Genomic DNA, 21,014 nt, shown 5'->3' on the forward strand with positions numbered 1-21,014 from the left:
GTGTGTGTGTGTGTGTATATATGAATTATTCCCATTAATATTGTAATATTGTGCACATTTTTTCTCTTGACTTAAAAGGCAAACTACAAAATGTTATTATTTTATAGGTTTAACCCGAGTCCATGTTTAAAAGAGTAGGTGGTGTGATGCCATGTCCAGAGCCATCGACTTCAAGCATGGAGCGGAGAAAGAAAATGTTTCCATCAGAGGCACAAAAAGAAAAAAGTAGAACGTTATAAATCAGATACAACTGGGTATGCATCCTTTTTAAAGATTTTATTATTATTATTATTATTATTATTATTGTAATAATATTGTGGATAAAAAGGCATGTTTGTGAAGGGAAACCAAAAGGGACGGATACGAATTCTAAGCAGAATTATAATAACGTTTCATTAATATTTGAATCACCTTTCATATTTGAATTACTAACGTGCACAACCAAGACAGAATTCTTGAACGTTAATGTTTGTACACGTCTATAAGATGTTATGTAGACTTAACACGTGAGGCGCAAAAAAAAAAAAAAAAAAAAAAAAATGTTATAATAATTTACAGCTCTGTTCCTATGGCTTTTGAGCTGTAAAAGTAATTATAAGTTGACTGATACTCTATAATTACGAGTGTGATAGATGTGCATTGTGTTCTTTAATACAAGTTTTAAAATTCTGTTCAATTTAAAAAAAAAAAAAAAAAAAGTGTGTGTCTTTGTAAGATGTTTTTTCCCCTAAAATGTTTTATTTGGTCTCGGAAGTCAGATCAGAACTTTTAAAAAAACAAACAAACAAACAAAAAAACAACCCCAAAACAAACGTTTCCAATATGTCGTCTATATGAATACTTGATTTAAGCATGATTTTATATGAATGAATGAATTCAAATCTTCAGTACGGGTTCATTTGCCATTTCTCAAAGTCCTCTGTCCTTTCATGTAATACTAAAGAATCCGTATTTTAATCTTGATTTTAATTTTGATTTGGGATTCAGACGAACTCGTTACTCGCAAAGATGTGAAATACCGATGATGATGATGATGATGATGATGATGATGATGATCTTAGGACATGCAAAGTATCTGTAGTATAAAGAGAACAACATCTTTGGGGAAAAACACAACAACTGCACTATACTTTGCATATTGGATCTTTGGATCTGATAACTATGTATAACTAGGTACAATGATATTCTATTAAATACAGGCTGACTGCGTGGACGTCTGTCCGTCAAAATAAATGAACTGAAAATGAGAGTACACTGCCTAGTCATTTTTGTCTTTTCACAGTGGAAACGAATCTGCAAACACACCTTTGCCGGCAGGAGATCTATACACGACAGCCGCCGTGATGAGATGGTGATTTCAATATACATTTCCAGACTTCACCAAGCTGTGCTGTGGACAGTAAGATTGATCATCCAGACAGCTGCACCCGTCCCTGGATTTGGAAAGAACAGAGAATTTGAGATGGGTACAGAACGCTGGATCAAGTCTGTGATCAGAGGCATCGTGTGCCTGGCTGGAATCGTCAGTAACAACCGGCTGTGCTTTCGCTCCCTGCCGAAATCCCTTTCGTTTTTTTCACAAGCTTTCACTTTTCTTTTTTTTTTTCTTTCCCCTCTCTTTCTCCATTTTATTTACCATCTCTGGTCTGAGTAGCGAACCAACATGGCTTGTTTCGATGACAAACAATGGTTTGGGTTTGTTTTAGGATTCATAATTTGTACGGATGATCTGCTTTTATCTTCATCAGACAGAACTGTAGCCTTTCCTGAGGATGCTAGCAGACCCCCGAGGCTGTTTAGATCCTGCGAAAGAAGCCGCAAGAACCCTCCCCTCCGTCCATCAGAGACAGGTGCTCTGAGGTTGCCGTGTGTGCACGTGTGTGTGCGTGTGCGTGCGAGACAGATCTGGCTCAGCAAAATGTTTACATGCAGCCAAAACATCTGGTTTCCAAGTCGAACTGTAGTGTTTAGCGAACTCCTTGCACAGTAATGCATTTCTCTTTAAAATAATAATAATAATAATAATAATAATAATAATTTTTTCTGCTTCTTAACATTTAATAAAAATATACCCCAAAAGCTTATTTTCAGTTTATTGCTAATTTTTGTGGGCAAATAAATAAATAAATAAATAAATAAATAAATAAATAGCCCCTTACCCTATATGGTCTATATGAGTTTTACTTAAGCATGTTATTATATATTGTTATGCTGTTATAATATTATAGAATTGTATTTCCACTGGAGGAAATAAAGCTGCTCGAACATTAATTATGAAATGATCATACCTCGTAGTGACCTTATATTCCACGTGTATCATTTCTTTCCCCCATAATTCTCCTTTAAACATTTTTCCTGCTGCTGTCTTAGCAAAGAACTGATTTATTAATCATGCACAGAATCATAAACCATTATTTCATAGTCCGAGTCATAAACCTGCCTAAAAAAACTCACCCGGGAAAAAAAGCACGGCCCGAGATCTGTATTTCCGTCGTCGTGGTAACAGTTCGGGGAGGAATCACATACCGTATGGGTGTGAGATAATCAGGTGTCCGCATACGCACTTTAGTAATACTGTACCGAGTACGATCGATACGCCGGTCGCAAAATTAAAATAGACTGCCCGCTCATTTTTGTTTGTTGACAATGGAAACAAATCGGTAGAACACACACATTTGCCTACGTTTGCAGCCGGTAGGACGAGCTCTGAACGCCAAAACCACAGCGATGCGATGAGGTGTCTGGTGAGATCAGTATAAATTACAGGCGTCACCGAACTGTGCTTTAGAAAGTAACAGCACCCGTCCCTGGATTTGGAAAGAACAGAGAATTTGAGATGGATACAGAACACTGGATCAAGACTGTGATCAGAAGCATCGTGTGCCTGACCGGAATCGTCGGTAACAACTGGCTGTGCTTTACCTCCCTGCCGAAATCCCTTTCTCAGCTCCGCACTACCGACGTCCTGTTTGTAAACTTGGCCGTATCCAATCTGATCACCAATTACATGGTGGACATCCCGGACATTCTCCAAACCGATCAGTATTTAACTTTGGGAAAGGTGTACTGCGGCTTTCATTTCTTCCTGCCCGAATTCTCAGAGACCAGCAGCATCATGAGCACCACCTTCATCACTGCGTACTGGCACCAGAAGCTCGTGGGCTCCCTGAAGAACGGAGGAGCTCCCGTGCGCATGGACAACCTCCGCCTCATCGCCATGCTGCTGACAGGAAGCTGGACCTTCGCGCTTGTCCTGCACCTGCCTCATTTCTTCTTCATCGTCGACAACGGTGAGAACGCGACTACCGCGGAATGCCAGGAAGAGTTTTCTTCGCCGGAAGCCGAGCAGGCCTACAAGGCGGTCTACGTCGCACTCGCCAACGTGATCCCGCTTACCTGGGTCCTTTACGCGAGCATCCAGATCGCGATCACGCTGCTGCAGAACGAAAAGCGGATGAAGAAAACGAGCGTGACGGTCCGAAACGTAGGAGACGCCTCGGCCGAGAAAAGCGGAGACGACACTGATGACGGATCGGCGGTTACCAAGTCCAAGTCACAAGCCAAAACGGGGAGCCTGGTGAGGGCCGCCAAGAGTGTGCTGGCAGTGGCCGTCTTATTCTTAACGTGCTGGGCGATTCATCTCATCGTCAGCGTCCTCATTTCCGTCGTGCACTCTACCGTCATCGAGGACATCGAAAGCTTTGTAGGAGCATCCTATACGTGCACCATCCCTTATATTTACCTGTACGGTGTGCAAAAGCTGACCTGCTCCCGAGGTTAAGGACATGTCATGAGGTAGTATGAGTGAGGAGTAATTCAGCAAGCTGTGATGTCATGCTGTACGTGAAGGATTTAGACTCCTCACACAACATTAAAGATAAATAAATGAACGAATGAAGAGAGATTGAGAGTATATAACTAAATCACTCTATATTATATTATCTATATATATATATATATCCATCTACATTTGCATTCTGTTAATAATCTATTGCTAACCAAAATGAGTTTCTGTGTAATGGTAAATGGTGTAATCATAATGAACAATTAAATGGGAAAACGTATTCCTTTTGAAAACTGATTTTTGCAGTGTTTTTCCCTTCACCAAGACACTCGTAATAAAAATCAACCTAACTTCAACGAAATAAAACGCCGCAGGGCAGATCCACAAACACACAAGAAAGAAACCACAATGAGCAGAACATGTTGGACCTAGAGATACACCGTCGACGGAAGAACCACAACAAAATTATTAACAAAATAAGCCTGATGGTTGTGCTGTATACATTCATAGAGAGAGAGAGAGAGAGAGAGAGAGAGAGAACATATTCCATGAAATGTATTCATCACCTCTGAGCGTTCAAGTCGTCTTTCTGAAGGAATCGCATCAAAGGAATCCCGAGCAGAAAGCTAGAACCCTTAGCTATCTAAAGAACCCTTAAGGGAACCTTTGAGGAAGACGATACAGCTTCCCGGCTAAAACCATCTCCAGACTCCGCTGGACTCATAACCACTCATGATTCACTGGAAGCTTTCCAGGTCTGGACACTTGAAAATATTCTGCAAACGTACCCTGAAGGTATAGTGCACTATAGAGGGCCTTTTCATTTTTTTGGTATCTTAAGCCATATTTACATTTACAGTGGTCCACAACGAAATACATCATCTTGGTAGGTAATAGTACGACCCTCGTCTCGGTCAAGCATGAATCCCGTTCGAGAGAGGACGTTACGAGGTAGGATAGCAGTAAAAACAGTACAAGTGAAGGTTTTTTTTTTAATGCTTGGTGAAAATGTCTCCGACGTCTCCGTGTACTGGCAGCAGAAGCTCGCCGGCTCCCTGAAGCGTGGAGGAGCTCCTGAGCAAACGGACGACCTCCGCCTCCTCGCCACACTGCTGACAGGGATCTGAGCGTTCTCCATCACCTTCGGCGTTCGTCATTTCTTCTTCATCTCCCAGGACATCTCGAACGAAAGCGTCAATGACTGCATGGAACAATTCCCAACCCAAGAGGCCGGGCAAGCTTACGGGATGTCGTACCTTACACTGGCAAACCGTGTTCCGACTATCGGCATCGTTGTCGCGAGCATCCGAACTGCAGTCACGCTCGTACGGGACGAGAAGCGGATCAAGGCCGACACAAACGTGTCCGCTAGAGGAGGAAATGCCAAGATAAACGAGCCTCCAGAACCCACGTCCAAAGATGCAACGTCAAGCGCTGCTAATAAAGTCCAAGGCCAACAACAAGGCATCCAGAGGTCCCAGAACATAACCAGCTCCTCCTCAGGTAATCAGGTGAGGGCTGCCGAGAGCGTGATGACAGTCGCCACTATTTTCCTCATCTTCTGGCTAACGCACGTCATGCTCAGAATGACCGTCACCGTTTACGAGTCCTTTGTAGTAGCGGAGATAATCAGCTATATAGGAGCAACATATACATGTATAATCTCTTCTATGTCCTTGCATGGCGTGAAGAAGTTCTGCCCTTCCGAAGGCTGAGCAACAGTCTGAAAACAGCACGCGCGAATGCTCGTGTGAAACGAGGCACGAAGCGTTAAGATACAAAGCGGAGTGCATCCTCGACCTCGCCTTCGGTGGATTTTAAGTGCAGATCTAAACACGTTTCAACTTAAAACCTCAAGAGAAAAATCCAGGGTTTTTTTTGTGCGTGTGTGTGTGTGTGTGGGTGATGTATTTGCGCCGTACAAGTGATTGTTTTATTAGCAATAAGTCCTTTATTTTCCCCCGCTCAAGAAATAAAATGAGTGGTGTGTTTTACTTACATTTTGATGTCACTTGCGGAATCGTAAATTACCCCCTGGGCCTAATTATACCTTGTTATGAGCAATTATCGTCAACAAAGCAGCAGGGAAACACACCTGGCACATCAGGAGCTACAGGATACTAGGGCAAATGATTTCTATTATTGAGTCATTATTATTTTATTTTTTTTTTTAAACCAAAAACCCCCGGTTTGAGACCTCATTAATTCTTTTTTTTTTTTTTTTAATAATGTACATTACAGATTCAAACAGTTATTCCCATCATCCAACTGGAGTATTTTATGTAAAAACTTTTTTTTTTTTTTTAAAAAAAAAAAAAAGGTATGCAGAGTCTGTCAAAAAAAAATAAACAACAACAAAAAACGATGCAATGACTACCTTCTACATTTTTCCACACAAGCTGGCTATATAATAATCATCATCATCATAAGAATAATCATAATACGGAGTAATACTTGTTTTTCAGAAATTAGATTTGTATTTTTGTTGTTGTTTCCTTTTAGTAGTCTTCAAGTCGTGAACAAATGTTGCATACAATTCTTTTTACAGTGATCTCCGTCCAAACCTCTTAAACGACACCTCTGAAGTAAACAAATAGAAGCAGATTCTCCTCTTCATCACTCTAAACTTCTACATGCACTACAAGAGAGGGAACTGTGGAGCTCCGAGTGTTTAAATATTTCATGTCGCATTCGCGAAGGCAAGGGTGTGAACTTTTATTGCCTCGGCGTTCTCCGACCGTATCTTCATGTCATTAGCGCTCACCTCTAACTCCGCTCCGAGTGGAACGGCCGTGAGCCGAGCTCGTGCGCGCACGCGACGTAAACGTAAGACACCCCTAACTGGCCTCAGTGGAGTTTCTCCAGCTTGGCTTGTAGAGATTTAAAGTTGCGTATGATTTCCTCCAGGGCAACGCTGGGGCTCAGGGACTGGAGCTCCACCAGATAGCCGCAGATGTTGTCCAGGCAGACGTTGGTAAACCTCCGTCTGAGAAACGAGACAAGGAATTTCATACGGGACTAGGCTGAATGATTAGATTCCACGCGAACACGTGGTGCCGACGTCCGAGTCGTTACCTGTCGTAAGTGGGAACTCGGCTGGGGTCGTCGACGTAACCGGACAGGAGCACGTGGATGCACTCCACAAGGTGCAGGGGTTTCTTCAGACGCTGCCAACACGGGTCCTGAAAAACAGTCGGGAGGAATCACGGGTTAGATCAGGAGATGTTGCGTTGGTCGTGTTTATTTTATTTATTTATTTAAAAATGGTCAATACATCAATCTAAAAACACACACACACACATATATATATATATATATATATATATATATATATATATATATATATATATATATATATATATATATATATATATATTTTTTTTTTTTAAGTCATGCATACAGTAGCAGGGATCGATCAAGCGTAGAGCACACGGTCTCAAAAAAAAAAAAAATTTTTAATCGACCGCTTAGCTAAAGTTATTTAACTGATTAAATATCGACTTTTATTAAAGCTTACGTAATGTTTTATTTGTCCATTTGATTACATAAAGTGTTGCAGCGTGGTGCAACGTTTAATCATTTGCGTTTGGTTACACATGTGGTTGCCAGGTGGAGCAAAAAAGGATTTATTTACTTACATATTAGCTTGCAGTGTAGCGCAATGTCTGTCGGTTTATTTATCCGCTATATTGGTAGCCAGTCTGGCCCGGTGTCATCGCGATTTAAGTGTTAATGCTATACGTTAATTGGGATAATCATGATTTCAGTAACCGCATTAATCCCGGGGATATTCCGGGTTGAAACGGTTGGTTAAAAGACCGTACGTTCAGACTTGTTCTACAAACCTGCAGAAGATTAATCTAGCCCGTTACGCGTGATGTTAAAACGAAAACACCGTATCCGTCTGAAGGAGCGCCTCGTACCCGAGCTTTGAAGAGCTGATCGTATACTTCCAGCAGACGTGGAAGCTGGACGCCGATCTCTTGCATCGTGACGGTGACGAAGCCCACGTCCCAGTTCAGCTTACACACTTCCTGCTCCAGAAACTTGACCAGGAAGTCTTTAAGAAAAATTTTATTAAAATAAACAAAACAAAAACAACAACAAAAAAAAACACACACGCACGCGCGCACACACACAATGCTGAATTGGGTCTTCTAAAAGCACAAAGCAGTAGATTTTAAAACTAGTTTAAATTTACAGGGTAAACAACAATAACAACAGGCTAACCAAGGTAAGTGTATTTCAAATAAAAGGTAACAAAATCCAGAGGGAACTAAATGCTTCCTGACTCAGACGAGCAACGCATCAGGGGAAATAATTAAACAATTATAGTTAACAAGTGTTGACTTCAGAAAGGGAGACCTCAGAGAGATGGTGTTGACAGAAAATATAAACGATACCCAGTGGAAAATATCGTGGTGTCCCTGCATACAGCTTCCCTAAAGAGATCAGCTTCAGATTCAGGGCTCGCATGCGGTCCGCTGGACTCATGGCCACGCTGTCGCTCAGCTCTGCGATGAAAAAAGAAACGCAGATTAGCCGAAAAACGACTAACAGATAAAACGACTAAACGATAAGTGTGTGCCAGCGGGGGTGTGGTCGAGCATCGGCTACGGATGGGGAGGATGTGGGTTGGACCGGCAGCTGGAATACTTCTACACATCTCAAAAAATTCGAATATCATGGAAAAGTGGAACCTTCATATAGTCTCGATTCGTTACACATAAAGGGAAACGTTTCAAAACCTTCTGTCGTTTCGATCTCGACGATTACGGCTGACGGAAATCAAAACTCCCGAGAAGATCTCTAAATCAGCAAATTAACTCGAAACACCTGCAAAGGTTTCCCGAGGCTTTGATCTCTCGGTGTGGTTCAGTACACAACCGGTTTTCAGTTGAAAGTCGATTCCGCGTTTCATTTGGAAATCAAGGTCCCAGAGTCTTTCGGTGACTGTCGTGAGAGAGTGGCATAGTGCGCACGCACGCACACAAATGCACGGAGCACGATATCAACCTTGAACCAGGTGAAATATGATCGGCGATTGATTTCCATCAGTTTGGATTTTTTCCTCCCGCCTCGTGGGTCTTCCTCCATACCCATACACACCGGGCACCACAAGACATAATATAACCATATAAGAGAGTCTCCCCAGGTCAAAGCTCTCCACCCTGAGAGCTGCATTTTTAAGCACACACCCACCTTTTTCCATGATCTCTTGCCACAGAGAGTGAACCAGAATAGGGTCCGAGTGGCCAGCACAGTGAATGATGGCCAGCTTGCACTCGGACAACCGGAAATGGTCTGCAAACTCTCCATAAAGCTGTACAATAAAAAAAAAACACAACAACGATTATTTAACGCGACTGAAATCCGTTCCGTCGATTCGTGGCTACGGCGATTTCTGCGACGGCTTGGACCTTAGTGATGTCCATTAACTCCGAATCCAGCTGAGATATCGCTCCATGTACAGACGGGTGGTGGGAGTATTGCCTTCTCAACGTCTCCTGGATTTGCACCTGAATCCGCACCACCTGAGGAAAGGAGGATTTTCAATGTACAGAGGCTCCGTTTTCGAAAACCCTTCCGGGAGTCGCGGTCGAAGTGACGCACTGATTTTACAGACCTCCATCTTCTCTTCCAGTTCATGCAGGAACTCTCCGTCGGCTCCCATCGACGAGATGCAGGACGAACTCTTGGCTGAAAGGATGGCCCGGGAGATGTACTCCAGCCTCTGCTGTAGAGAGATCTCTGTGCTGTAGATATACAAAAAGAAATTATATTACACACACACACGTATATACACACTCACATACACTCAATCGATAATAAACCGCACTCTTACTTAGCACGTTGGCTAGAGGAGCGCGTAGTCGTGTACCTGTGCATGTCGGCCAGACGGGCCAGGACGTGAGCCGCTTTTCCAAAGCTGCGATTCTTCTCATAGTATCGCCACAGGAGGTCCATGTTGCGCACTTTGCTCTGGTCCTGCTTGATCATGTGCATCAAATGCTCTTCGAGATATTGAGAGTTGACCTGCACGAAACAAAAACAAAAACAAAACATAAGGCTTGCAATACTGAAATCAGGATTGATTAATTAATTAATTCCTTAAACTTGTAAATACGACTCCGTTTGACTAATTGTGCAGCTTTCTTAAGAACGTGGAACGTTCACCTGGCTCAGTCAAATAAAAATTGAAATAACAAATTGCACGCACCACATCAAAGGGCTTAGAAATGACACAACACACACACCTTATACAATGCACACGCCGCAGAAGTGGGTTTACAAATCTTTTTATGTAAATTTGTGGGCCACGCTTAGTTAAGCACGTGCCATGGCTCGCTTCATCGGGACGTTCCAAGTTATACATTTTACTGGACGCGTGATAAAGTGTCCAGCGGTGGCAACCATGTAGACAAAATGTCGGCATCTGATTTTACTTCAAGTAGATATGCAAAAATAAATAAACAAATGAATATTTAAAAAAAAAAAAAGGGAGAGCAAAGAGTTCTCAGGGAGAGTGCAGCATAGTAATACATGTCCTACCTCCAGGAGTTTGTCAGTGAGGTCAGCCTGGATCAGCCAGTTGTACAGGGCGATGTGGAACAGCTCATCCTGCGACCTCTGTGCTAGGCCAAGCATTTGCTCAAACTGCAAACAGAAACAAATCAAATAAATAAAAAGCGCAAATTAATTCATTTAAAATCTCTTCTTGTCAAAATATATATCAAATAAGGAAACAGACGAAGAAGAAGGCGGTGCTATAATTGTTGCACAAGCAATCACAGAAAAGCAGAGCCAAATCCATAGGCTAACTAAGGGATTCAAGGATGATTTGTAGTTTCACGCATTTGCCAGACCGTTAAGGGGGAACGCTTTTGAGGATCAATATTCTTTTGGTTTAGAGAGGTCTCAAGATGACGCGAGGCAAATTTGGTGAAGATTGGACAAAATCTGGAGGAGGAGCAAAAACGGCACTCGGATGGAAGCATTTTTTTGCAAGTTATTGTAAGTTTTGACCAGTAAGTGGCGCCGTCATCAAGTTTCTCGTATAGCCTCAGGGCATGGTCGTTTTGTGAGGCTTACTCTGAAGATGCAATTTGCCAGATTTGGTGACGACTGGCCAATATTTGAAGGAGGAGTGGCGAAAAAAAAAAAAAAAAAAAGAAGAAAAAAGTTTGACATAATCCAAGATGGCGGAGAATCTAATTGGGCGGAAACTGACATAGGGTGGGTTCAAATTTCATAACTTTTTACGAGATGGTTCTATGGGCTGTGCTAGACAAGCTAGCCAGAAGAAGAAGAAGAAAAAGGTACAACATACAACTGAGTGCCTATGCACCTTCAGTGCTTGGCCCCTTGATATTAATATTATTAATAATAAGAACAACAACAACTCACATGGGTGGCAGCATCCTCGTTGCTGAGCATGTTGGGGTCAGAGGTCATAACCGGAGGCCCCGGCTGCTTAGGCACACTGGGGGACTGTGGAGCCGCTTTGCTGTGATTTACCAGCTCCTGCATGGTGTCCGTGACGCATTTATAACACGAAAGCCTCGACGGGGAAAACATTCAGCTAGTGTTAAATAAGTGCAAAACTTACCAAAACATATTCGTATTCCCAGGTGTAATTCAAACAAACGTGTTTACACACCTTTCCTGAAAGGCTTGCTGCCCAACAGCATCCTCCTCAGGCTCTCCGTTCTTATAGAAGTGAGGACCCAACTTCTGGGGGTCTTTCTTATCAGCAGCTGTAAGGCACAGCTCCACGACGCCCTCGTAGAAACGCACTAGAGTGAGCGAGAGAGAGAGAGAGAGAGAGAGAGAGAGAGAGAGAGAGAGAGAGAGAGAGAAACACACACCCACAAAATCCGAGTTTTCTCATTACATCCTTGTCATTCTGTAAAGACTAGTCGGCCACCCTTGACATAAACGAGCGCTCACCTTGTCGATATTGTGAACACACGAGTGGCAGGTCCGTGTGATTGCTGATCTGTTGGTACAGCCGCAGTGACTCCTTGAGCATACGCTCCTTCTCGGCCTTGCTCTGGATCTGCCTCGAGGCCTGCAGTAGCTCGTTAGCCTGGGACGAGAGCGACAGAGGTTTTGTACGGGACACGTTCTGTATTCTTACCCAGGGACAAACCGGGGCCAGGATTACCTTGGAGCACACGCTGTCATCACTGCTGTACAGAAGGGGACAGATTTCTCGTAGGAGGGTGCTGATGGCGTCCACAGAGGCGCTGTCTTTGATGTAGACGTTGATGAGGGCGGTGATGAGCGCACCGGTCAGCTCACGGCCACGGTTTACCATGTCCTTAAAGCTGATGGCCTTCAGCTGCTCCAGGAAGTCCTGTTGTGCGAAAGGACGGCGATTAGGGGCCACTGCACAGCACCAGACATTTTGGCTCTGAAAACTTGACATTTACTCCCTCTCATGGGCCATCAGGCTCGCATCAAAGATTCCAGTGGTGTTTGTTTTGGTCTCTCTCTCATGGTCTCTCTATTTTTCTCTCATGGTCTCTCTCTTTCTCTCATGGTGTCTCTCTCTCTCTCATGGTCCTTCTCTCTCTCTCTCTCATGGTCCCTCTCTCTCTCTCTCTCATGGTCCCTCTCTCTCTCTCTCTCTCTCTCATGGTCCCTCCCTCTCTCTCTCTCTCTCTCTCTCTCTCCCCCTCTCTCATGGTCCCTCCCTCTCTCTCTCTCTCTCTCTCTCATGGTCCTTCTCTCTCTCTCTCTCATGGTCCCTCTCTCTCTCATGGTCCCTCCCCCTCTCTCTCTCTCTCTCATGGTCCCTCTATCTTTCATAGTCTCTCTATCTTTCTCCAGACATTTCTATCTTTCTCTATCCCCCCTAAACTGCTCAAGATTAACACTTTGACAGACTAATGATATTTAGGGGCGGGGCTAGAAGCATGACGCATCAGAAACTGTGTTTGTTATAAGGAGATGATATAAGACTGTGTTGGTTGAAGACCTTGGGCAGTTCAGAGATGATGAGACTGAACTGGTGGTCGCAGAGGAGCTTCCAGAGTGCCAGAGTCTGAAAGGAGCGGTGCACCAGCTGCTGAACGCCCTGCAGAGACGTCTTCTCATAGACCTGGGCTTCAGCTGTGGAACAACAGCGCAGCGGCACAGCGTTACGGCAAATCGTTTCTCCTCTCCTTCTCCCACTCACTCAGACACATTTTAAAATAAATAAATAAATGAATAGAGAGAGACGTACTATGGTATTTCCTCTGGAGCTCTTGCTGGACTTGCTGAGAGCTGGCGCCGTCTGGACGCATGAATCCCAGTAGCCTTTGCTGCAGGTTGGCAGGAGAGCTGAAACTGCAAGAGCGGAAGAGTCAGCGTCTCTGTAACCCGACACATAAACTCGTGCAGCGTGTGAGGAAATGTACTCCGATACGCATGCTCCTAACCTGGCTGCGCCCAAGGACGTGGGGCTAAACTGCGAGTTCTTGTCAATGAACTCCTTCAGGCCTTGGAGCTCCATCAGAACCGCCTCCAGGTCGGAAGAACTTGCCGTGCTCTCCATCTGTGGCGGAAAAAAAAAAAAAAAAAAAAAAAAAAAAAGTCAGTCGTTTAACCAAACTAAACCGCTCGGGTTTTCAGAAATTACGATTCCGCAAACTTTTAGGCGGCAATAACGGGTTTCAGTACTAACAATACGCAAGGTTTGTGAAAACTACTAAAAATCAGACATTATTTAAAAATAGCACGACGTAAAATTCACACGATACAGCCCGAAGTTAATTCGTGCAACGTAAGAGTACTTACAACAATCACAGTTTGGATTCCTTTACTGATCGGCTGCTCCAACACCAGGCTCCCGTCCCAGATGTTTCTGTCGTTATTTTAAAAAGATTAGCATCGGGCAATCGAATCGGAGCGTGTGAGTCACGTCCGTATCGTCATATGCACGGTTATTAGCTCTTTACCCGAGTATGCGGGAGAAGTAGATAACAATGCCGTTGTGTTTGCCAGAGAAAAGGACCTCAGGACCGGAGGACAGCGCGGGTATGACGGTGCTGCCGGGGCTCATGGGCGTGGCAGGGATGAAGGGAGTGGACACACTAGGAGGCATCATACCTGTACCACAGCGGCACATGTTAAAAAAAATAAATAAATAAATTTAAAAAAAGATGATGTGAACATAATAAAAGGACTACGAAAGAGACAAAGAAAGCAAAAGTAAGTGATATGTTTGGACTGTATGCATCAATATTTAATTTTACAGAAAACCATCAAAACAACAGTTTTGAACCAAATGCACATATTTGAACTTTGCCCTGATTTGTAAACACGTTTTCCTTTGATAAACAAACAACTTTCTAATACAATTGGATTTGTAGAAGCATGATATTTGGAAGGAGTATATTAGAGCATTAAAGGGGTACACAGAGGGAAGAAGGTACCTGGGGCTGGTGTAGCTAGGAAACTGGGATTAGGAAAAGGACTACCAACAGGCATAGGAGATCCTACAAATCACAACGACAGCAACAGGTTAGGTTATGGGTTAGAAACAGGTTGCGACCAAATCTCCACAAATCTACACTAAACACACACGTTAGTACGTTAATTCGTGTGAATGGTGAATTCATGAATAGATTTCTCCAGTTACCGGGCACAGGTGAGCCGAGGAGAGGTCCGACGTTGCTCGGTGCACTCATGGCAGAAGGGAACCGCATTTGAGCCTCTCCCCCATACCTGTACAAGGGGAGGGGGAGAACGAAAGAAAAAAAAAAAATCACTAACATCACTAAGGAGAACTGTGTGTAATGAATTTAACAACAACAACAACAACAACAACAACAACAACAACAACAACAACAGTGTACCTGAAGAAAGCTCGAGTAGCCCACACAGAAACTTCTCTGTCACAGGCGGCAGTGGAGCAGGCCAGGATCAGAGCGGTAGCACAGGCCTGCTCCTCCTACAGGATCAGGAAGAGAAAAAGTCTAAATCGATCCACACACACATATCTATCAGTGTATATGAATGCAGTCAATAAATAAACAAATAAACAAACAAACAAATAAGTGGTATTCATACTCTATGGAGCTTGAAGAATCGCTCAATTTCATCACTCTCCCCACCGTTGCTGCTCACCAGCAGATGGCGCAATTGATCCACTGGTCTCAGCTTATGGAATATATGACTTCCCTGAGGAGACCCAAAAGTGGGGTGGGGGGGTAATAAATAAAAATCATCATCAATGCATAGATGATTAAGAGAGGTGCTGATCTGGGGGGGGGGGGGGGGGGGGGGGGATGTTTACCTGGGCAGAGAGGAGGACAAATTTCTGAGGTGGGATGTTGTGCTGCTGAACCACCACTGGAGAATCTGTCAGTGGGATGAGGTCCTTATTTAACGGCGTGACAATTTTGGACACTTTCATCTCTTCGATGGCACAGAGTGCCCACGAGTGACCGTCTACATTCGAGGTAATCTGTTTAAAAAAAAAATAAATAATTTTTTAAAACAAAACAAAACAAAATATACACATTACGGGTCAAATGTTTATGGACACGCGTCTGAAATGTCGCGTTTCATTTCTTTCAACTCCTTTAATACTGTTTAAAAATCATCTCAGGGAAATTCCTCAAGAATTCGGGTTGACAAAAACGCCAAGAATACATTTCTGGAAATTCATGGTAAAAAAAACCTTGTCTACATTGAAGATGCTAAAATACTCAATTATTTTGACTTATTCTGGATTTTTACAAAAAAATATAATTCCATTTGTGATACTCCAGTTTTCACGACTTCATTACTATTGTTCTAAAATGTGGGGGGAAATAAAAATAAAGAATGAGTGTGTCTAAACTTGTATATGCAAATATACATGCAAATAAATGCAATGCAAAAAAAAAAAAAAAAAAAAAAAAAAAAATTGTATGACAGGGATCAGATTAGGTTTAGTGATTATTATGAGGAAGGAAAATTAGAGAAGCTCTAACCTGAGCCTCCATAAGAGGCTTCTTAAAGGGGAAGGAGTCGTGGTTTATACACCACAGAATATCGCTGTCCTCCGTCTCCGATGCTGCCATCAACAGAACGCCTACCAAAGAAGATAAAACGGATTATAGTTACACAGTTACACCACTAACATTAGGGATATACAGGATTTATTACCTAGAATAGCTACAACTACAAGGACGAGCATGCTAGCGCAATGGATTTAAACACTGAGGCCAGCTTTAAAAATGTGAAGCTGGGAGATATCGGCGTTTCCTGAAGTTCTTGATATGGAGCTGCATTATACTACAGTAAAACTAGAGTTATATCCGTGTGTGTGATGGACGGTTTCATGCGTTACCTTTGTTATAGAGAGCCTTGTGTACTTTGGCGGGTTTTTGCAGGGTGGACGAGGCCGAGAATCCCGGCGGCAGCCGAACGTGAACCAGAGCCAGGAAGCTGGATCGGGAAACGCTCTGCCTGGCGTTGGGTGGAGCGAACGGACTGGTGCTGAAGTACAGACGTACGCCTGTGAAGCGCATTAAAATAAAAAATAAAAAAACACCACGGTGACTATGGAGCACACGATATTCTTAACGACGACGCTATCGTCAACGTCGATCCTTACCCGCGTGCGTCACAGCCATGAGCTGGCAATCCGACGACTCGGAACGATCGATGACGGCAATCTGGACGATGGGTTTGAAGACAGAACGATCGATCGTCCTGTGAAAGGCACACGTGAGCAACACGCTGGCTTGGATGACGCACGTATTAAAAAGCGTGAAAGAAAGAAATAAGCGTGTTCGGAAGGCGTGGTCTTACCTGGCGATGTTCCCGGCAGCTGAAACGATAGCGTTCTGAGACATGGCTGCCACCCGGCTCATTCCCTGGCCGTCGGCTCCCAAATCGTAAACCTGACGCGGACGTTAGCTGGTTACTCACACGGTCAAATCAAAGAATTTCACATCATGATACACGGATGATGATAATTGAATCCGCTGACCTGCAGCACACCTTTCTCTGATCTCGTGTACAGAGTGTTGCGTGAATTGTCGATGGCGATCTGAACCACCGGATCTACAACGGACGATGAGATTAACAAAGGAAAACAAACAAACAAAAAAAGTGACACCTTTGACTCAAGGAGGCAAAATAACCGACCGTGCACTCTGAAAAACCTGATGTGTAGACGCTACGTTCTTACCGTCTTCCGAGAAGGAGAACTGCAGCAGAGATGGAATTAGGAAGGACAGGCTGCTCTTGGAATGGTTGATCTTCCTGCAGCGCTGACTGAACCACCCAGCTTCAGCCTGGTAGGCGATTTCGTACAGGCAGCCGTCCTTCCCGGCCAGGAAGATGCGGCCCAGGTCTGTAGAGGTAATGGCGAGCATGTAGGTGTTGTCTGTGGGGATGGAGTAGAGCGGGTCGGGCAGCAGCTGCATGGCTCCTGACATGCTGTCATTTAAACCTGCAGAGGACACACAAGAACAAGCAAGAGTCACTAAGCAGAGTCAGGGGGGAGCAAGAGTCAAGCAAGAGTCAAGGGGGAGAGATAAAGGAGGACACTCAGAGATAGAGAGACACACAGAGAAACGGGGACAGTGAGAAAGAGTGAGAGACACAGAGAAAGGGAGGCAGAGAAACAGACTCACCTGCCTGAGCCTTAGGGAAGCTCAGTCCCAGTATAACAACATCTACAGGTGTAGCCAGCACCAGCAGGAAGTGGATGTGAGGCTGAAAAATCCCTGCAGTGACGAGACGTCCAGAAACAGCGCATTAAAGACAAACTCACATTCGCAGACAGAGCTCTGCACCGGTGTGCTGCACAGGAGGGTTCGGTCCTTAACGACGAGTCTCGTCGCACCTACTCACCTGCTCTTGGTTTGACCAGCCCGACCGAAAGGATAGTTTCACTGAGCCCATCGAAATACGCCACATCGCCACTACAGTACAAAAACGCCGGACGTTAAAAAGACCTCAGACGCGTCTGCGGAGATTTAGTTCGGGTTTATTTCAGTACTCACCCGTCCTCGTAGTTCCACATGAATATATCGTTATCGATCGTAAGCCACGCCCTGCTGATCTCGGGGAAAACACCCATCATGCAATTGCACTGCATGTCTGCAAAGCACGCTAGTTAAAGAGTGCCAACTTATGTCAATGAATTCATTTACAAATGAAATCAGTTCACATAATTTATTTTTTTTACAAAAATAAAAAAGTGTGCGCGATTTTCTAACATTAAAATGAAGCAACGTAAAAAAAAATTATTATAATTTTTAAATGTGAGAGGATACGGCTAAACTGCTCCACCAGCTCTGGAGGCAGAGGGACCCTGCGGACGGCGCTCAGCTCTGGTAAATTTGGCACGCTGATAAGACCGGGGCCTTGTAGAGGGTAATCCATGTCAGACACACCAGACAGAGAGGGCATATCTGCAAAAAAAAATTATTTAAAAATCGCATAAACATTATTTGTAAGGTTAAACAGCCCAGGAGCGTCCGGTCGACTCATCAACTCATAACCTTGGTTACATCATATCACGAAAACAGCGCACGACACGAGTGACGGAGAGGCGGAGACTTACTATGCGAGGGCACGTTGAGCAACTCGGACAGGTCAGGAAAACAGCGGTCTTCCTGCAAGTGACGGTCAATCAGTCGAGCTGAATTCTCCAGAGCCTCTTGCAGCGCAGCTGCCACACTGCTGGGGCCCAAGCTGGAAGGCATGGCGAGCTCGAAGACACAGTGCTCACCTACAAAACACATACATATACACATATATATACACATATATGAATCAGTAAGTCACAAAAGAAACGCTTTTGCCAGGATTCCGTGCGAGCAAAATTGGGCATGGGATGGCGTTCCTCTCGTTCCTGCCAACCGATGCGGTTGTAATAATACGCAACATGTCAAAAGAAAAAGAAAAAAAAGTAGGAATACTTCACCAACCTAACAGCATAGCAATAATTACCTTTAACATTTTAATTAATTTATTTATTTTTAAACAAGAGTACTCAGACACCAAGGACATTAAGCAACCTTTTAATCCAAAAAATATATATATAAAGAATACTAGTATTAAGTGACAGGTTAAACATCCTGCAATATAAATGTTAAGTATTTAACCCTTTCCTCGGCTACTTTCTAGTCAGGCTGCTTGTAATTCAACTGCTTTACTTTGCTAGCTTTGTTTAAGCACAGAAGTCGCGATAATCACGTTCTCCAGGTCGTAATATCGCGATACTTCATAACAACTTACATTTCTTAAGCGTGCGGCGGAATATTCATATTTAAAGCAAACGTCAAAATTAAAACAAGTGTTTACTTTACAAGTTTTTACTCAACAGCAGTGGAAGTAAAATAATTGACTTAAAGCTAACAGTGCTATTTATTATTTATGCTAATGTTGTTTTTATATGCATAATATTCAAGCGAGTTACAGTTAGCGTAGTTTAGTTAGCTACACACGGCTAACTCTTTAAAACCTGGAATACACGGACACGTTAACGGTGTAAAAAATCATATCACACATATATACATATGTACACATATCTACAGAACTCGCATGTTGGTTCGTGAACAAACTGTTTTTAACTTATAATTCTATAAAGCAACAATAACCCACTTAGAATTGAAACACTGTCCCGCCAAGTTCGCGTGCTGCTACTCTGCTCCTGGAAACAAAAGTCTTTCGCGCTTCCGGTTCCGGGTCAAATATTTAAAGCAGAATTGGCCGTTGTAATGTAATAATGTCATGTAATACCACAGACTGTAAGAGATTGATGTAGTATTTACAGTCAGTGATTTGTGCATGTGTGGTTTGAGGTTTATAAATGTGGATACTATAAAGATTTACATAAAAAAAAAAAAAAACTTTTTAAACCCCAAATTCATCCTAGCAACTAATCTCACTTGGATGCTGTAGTCATAAAGACTTTTATTTTTTTATTTATTATAGAATTTTATTGATCACTTTTAACGTCAGACGTTGTCACAGAGCAGCTTTACAGATGTCTGGATGTAGATCTAGATTAAGATTTATCCCAATACAAGTAGTGCTATTATACAAGATCTTTAATTGAGCTCTAGGAAAGCAAAGTGTGCAAAGTGGAAGTGTAAGAGCCAGAATAAGTTGGGGTTTTTTTTTGTTTTATGTTCATTATGTGCTGGGGAAATATGACCTAGATACACTCCCCTTAAGCATCAGGGTCGTTTAAAAAAATAAATAAATAAAAATTCAGTAGACTTTTAGCGTTAAGGCAATAATGTCCAGGTGAAGTGATGCACTGTATAACAAGCTCAGTTTTTAGCATGTGCAATCATTAATCCGTCCAAGTGAGAACTTCCACAACCATCGTTAAGGTACCATCCACAGCAGCTTCATGGTAAGCTTTAGGCCAGTGGTCACCAACCCAGTTCCTGGAGATCTACCTTCCTAAACACCTTAGCTCAAAGATAACGGCGTCCACCTGAGCATCTAATCATTGTCTTAAGAAGTTCTTGATCAACTAAAACAGATGTTTTTTTGGAGATGAAACCTGCAGGAAGGACGGTAGTGTAGATCTCAAGGAAGAGGGTTTGTGACCACTGTTTTAGGCTATCCACACAGGGGTTATCCTCAGGATCACCGGGTGATGACTCGGTAAATGAGCCAAAGCTTCAGACGTGACCCAGGAAACTTTGGTCACACTTAATATTTTTGACCCAGACATCGTTACATCCTTCATATTCGTTTCAAATTTATTTATTTTTTTTGCTATGATAATTGTTTATCTATAAATGAGTGGTTGTGAAAAAGAAAATGGATTCATATCTATGAATTTATGAATAGAACCAGACCCTAAGCCTGTCTTTAAACTTACGAACATTCAGTTCAACGTCACATGAGAAATTGGTTCATTATAAAATTTAACACTTAATATAGTCGATTTCTCATGCGATGGGTATTTTTACTTTTTTTTTTTTTATTGGAAAGTTTTATGAGGTTGGGCTCGGATCCAACAACGGGAAAGCAAAACCATGTCTTGTAAGATCATTTAAACTGCAGTAATTGATTTGGCCTTTTTATAAAAAATAAAAATAAAAATAAAAAAAAAAGAAAAGAAAAAGAAATAAAAAGGTCACCCAGAAATAATTTTATGCAAATTGTATCTGTAGACAGGTGAAGATTTTTAATCGTCGTTTTGTATTTCCATTAGATTTACTTATTTGGATGACTTCTTTACTCAAACTCACTCCAAATACGAAAGGGAATA

General features: G+C 42.9%; 2 protein-coding genes and 1 pseudogene across 3 annotated transcripts; 2 read left to right on the forward strand and 1 right to left on the reverse strand.

The window, feature by feature from the left end:
- The first annotated feature begins 28 nt into the window (after window positions 1–28).
- Window positions 29–4,299, forward strand: LOC108276963 (formyl peptide receptor-related sequence 7). Its single transcript, XM_047161046.2, has 2 exons — window positions 29–254; window positions 1,283–4,299. The coding sequence occupies exon 2, from the start codon at window positions 2,837–2,839 to the stop codon at window positions 3,779–3,781; it is 945 nt and encodes a 314-aa protein (XP_047017002.2). The 5' UTR covers window positions 29–254; window positions 1,283–2,836; the 3' UTR covers window positions 3,782–4,299.
- A 480-nt stretch (window positions 4,300–4,779) lies between these two features.
- On the forward strand, window positions 4,780–5,499 carry LOC128635228 (uncharacterized; annotated as a pseudogene).
- A 434-nt stretch (window positions 5,500–5,933) lies between these two features.
- On the reverse strand, window positions 5,934–19,480 carry nup155 (nucleoporin 155). 2 transcript variants are annotated; one of them, XM_017489154.3, is made up of 35 exons: window positions 19,385–19,480; window positions 18,342–18,509; window positions 18,052–18,189; window positions 17,779–17,875; window positions 17,627–17,697; window positions 17,407–17,499; window positions 16,959–17,222; window positions 16,758–16,831; window positions 16,577–16,668; window positions 16,380–16,477; window positions 16,113–16,280; window positions 15,754–15,854; window positions 15,072–15,242; window positions 14,846–14,956; window positions 14,632–14,726; window positions 14,415–14,500; window positions 14,209–14,271; window positions 13,732–13,882; window positions 13,571–13,637; window positions 13,213–13,328; window positions 13,017–13,120; window positions 12,768–12,901; window positions 11,952–12,143; window positions 11,735–11,873; window positions 11,445–11,580; window positions 11,192–11,345; window positions 10,337–10,441; window positions 9,666–9,820; window positions 9,411–9,540; window positions 9,205–9,318; window positions 8,987–9,107; window positions 8,188–8,298; window positions 7,708–7,844; window positions 6,860–6,966; window positions 5,934–6,770 (listed from the first exon to the last, which is right to left on the reverse strand). In XM_017489154.3, exons 2-35 carry the CDS (start codon window positions 18,481–18,483, stop codon window positions 6,632–6,634), a joined length of 4,176 nt encoding a protein of 1,391 aa, XP_017344643.1. In that variant the 5' UTR covers window positions 18,484–18,509; window positions 19,385–19,480; the 3' UTR covers window positions 5,934–6,631. The 2 variants fall into 2 exon arrangements, with proteins under 2 accessions (XP_017344643.1, XP_017344644.1); XM_017489155.3 differs by lacking the exon at window positions 14,209–14,271.
- Between the last annotated feature and the right edge of the window lie 1,534 nt (window positions 19,481–21,014).

Source organism: Ictalurus punctatus, chromosome 16, assembly GCF_001660625.3.
Source record: "Ictalurus punctatus breed USDA103 chromosome 16, Coco_2.0, whole genome shotgun sequence".
NCBI classification, from domain to species: domain Eukaryota; kingdom Metazoa; phylum Chordata; class Actinopteri; order Siluriformes; family Ictaluridae; genus Ictalurus; species Ictalurus punctatus.

Bases quoted from the DNA above. Each gene is read 5' to 3' on its own strand.
- LOC108276963 (XM_047161046.2), top strand. From the start codon at position 2,837: ATGGATACAGAACACTGGATCAAGACTGTGATCAGAAGCATCGTGTGC.
- nup155 (XM_017489154.3), bottom strand. From the start codon at position 18,483: ATGCCTTCCAGCTTGGGCCCCAGCAGTGTGGCAGCTGCGCTGCAAGAG. The intron at 16,832-16,958 runs GTAAGAACGTAG...CGTCCGTTGTAG, and splicing joins GTTCTCCTTCTCGGAAGACG to ATCCGGTGGTTCAGATCGCC. The intron at 16,669-16,757 runs GTCAGCGGATTC...CGTCCGCGTCAG, and splicing joins CAGAGAAAGGTGTGCTGCAG to GTTTACGATTTGGGAGCCGA.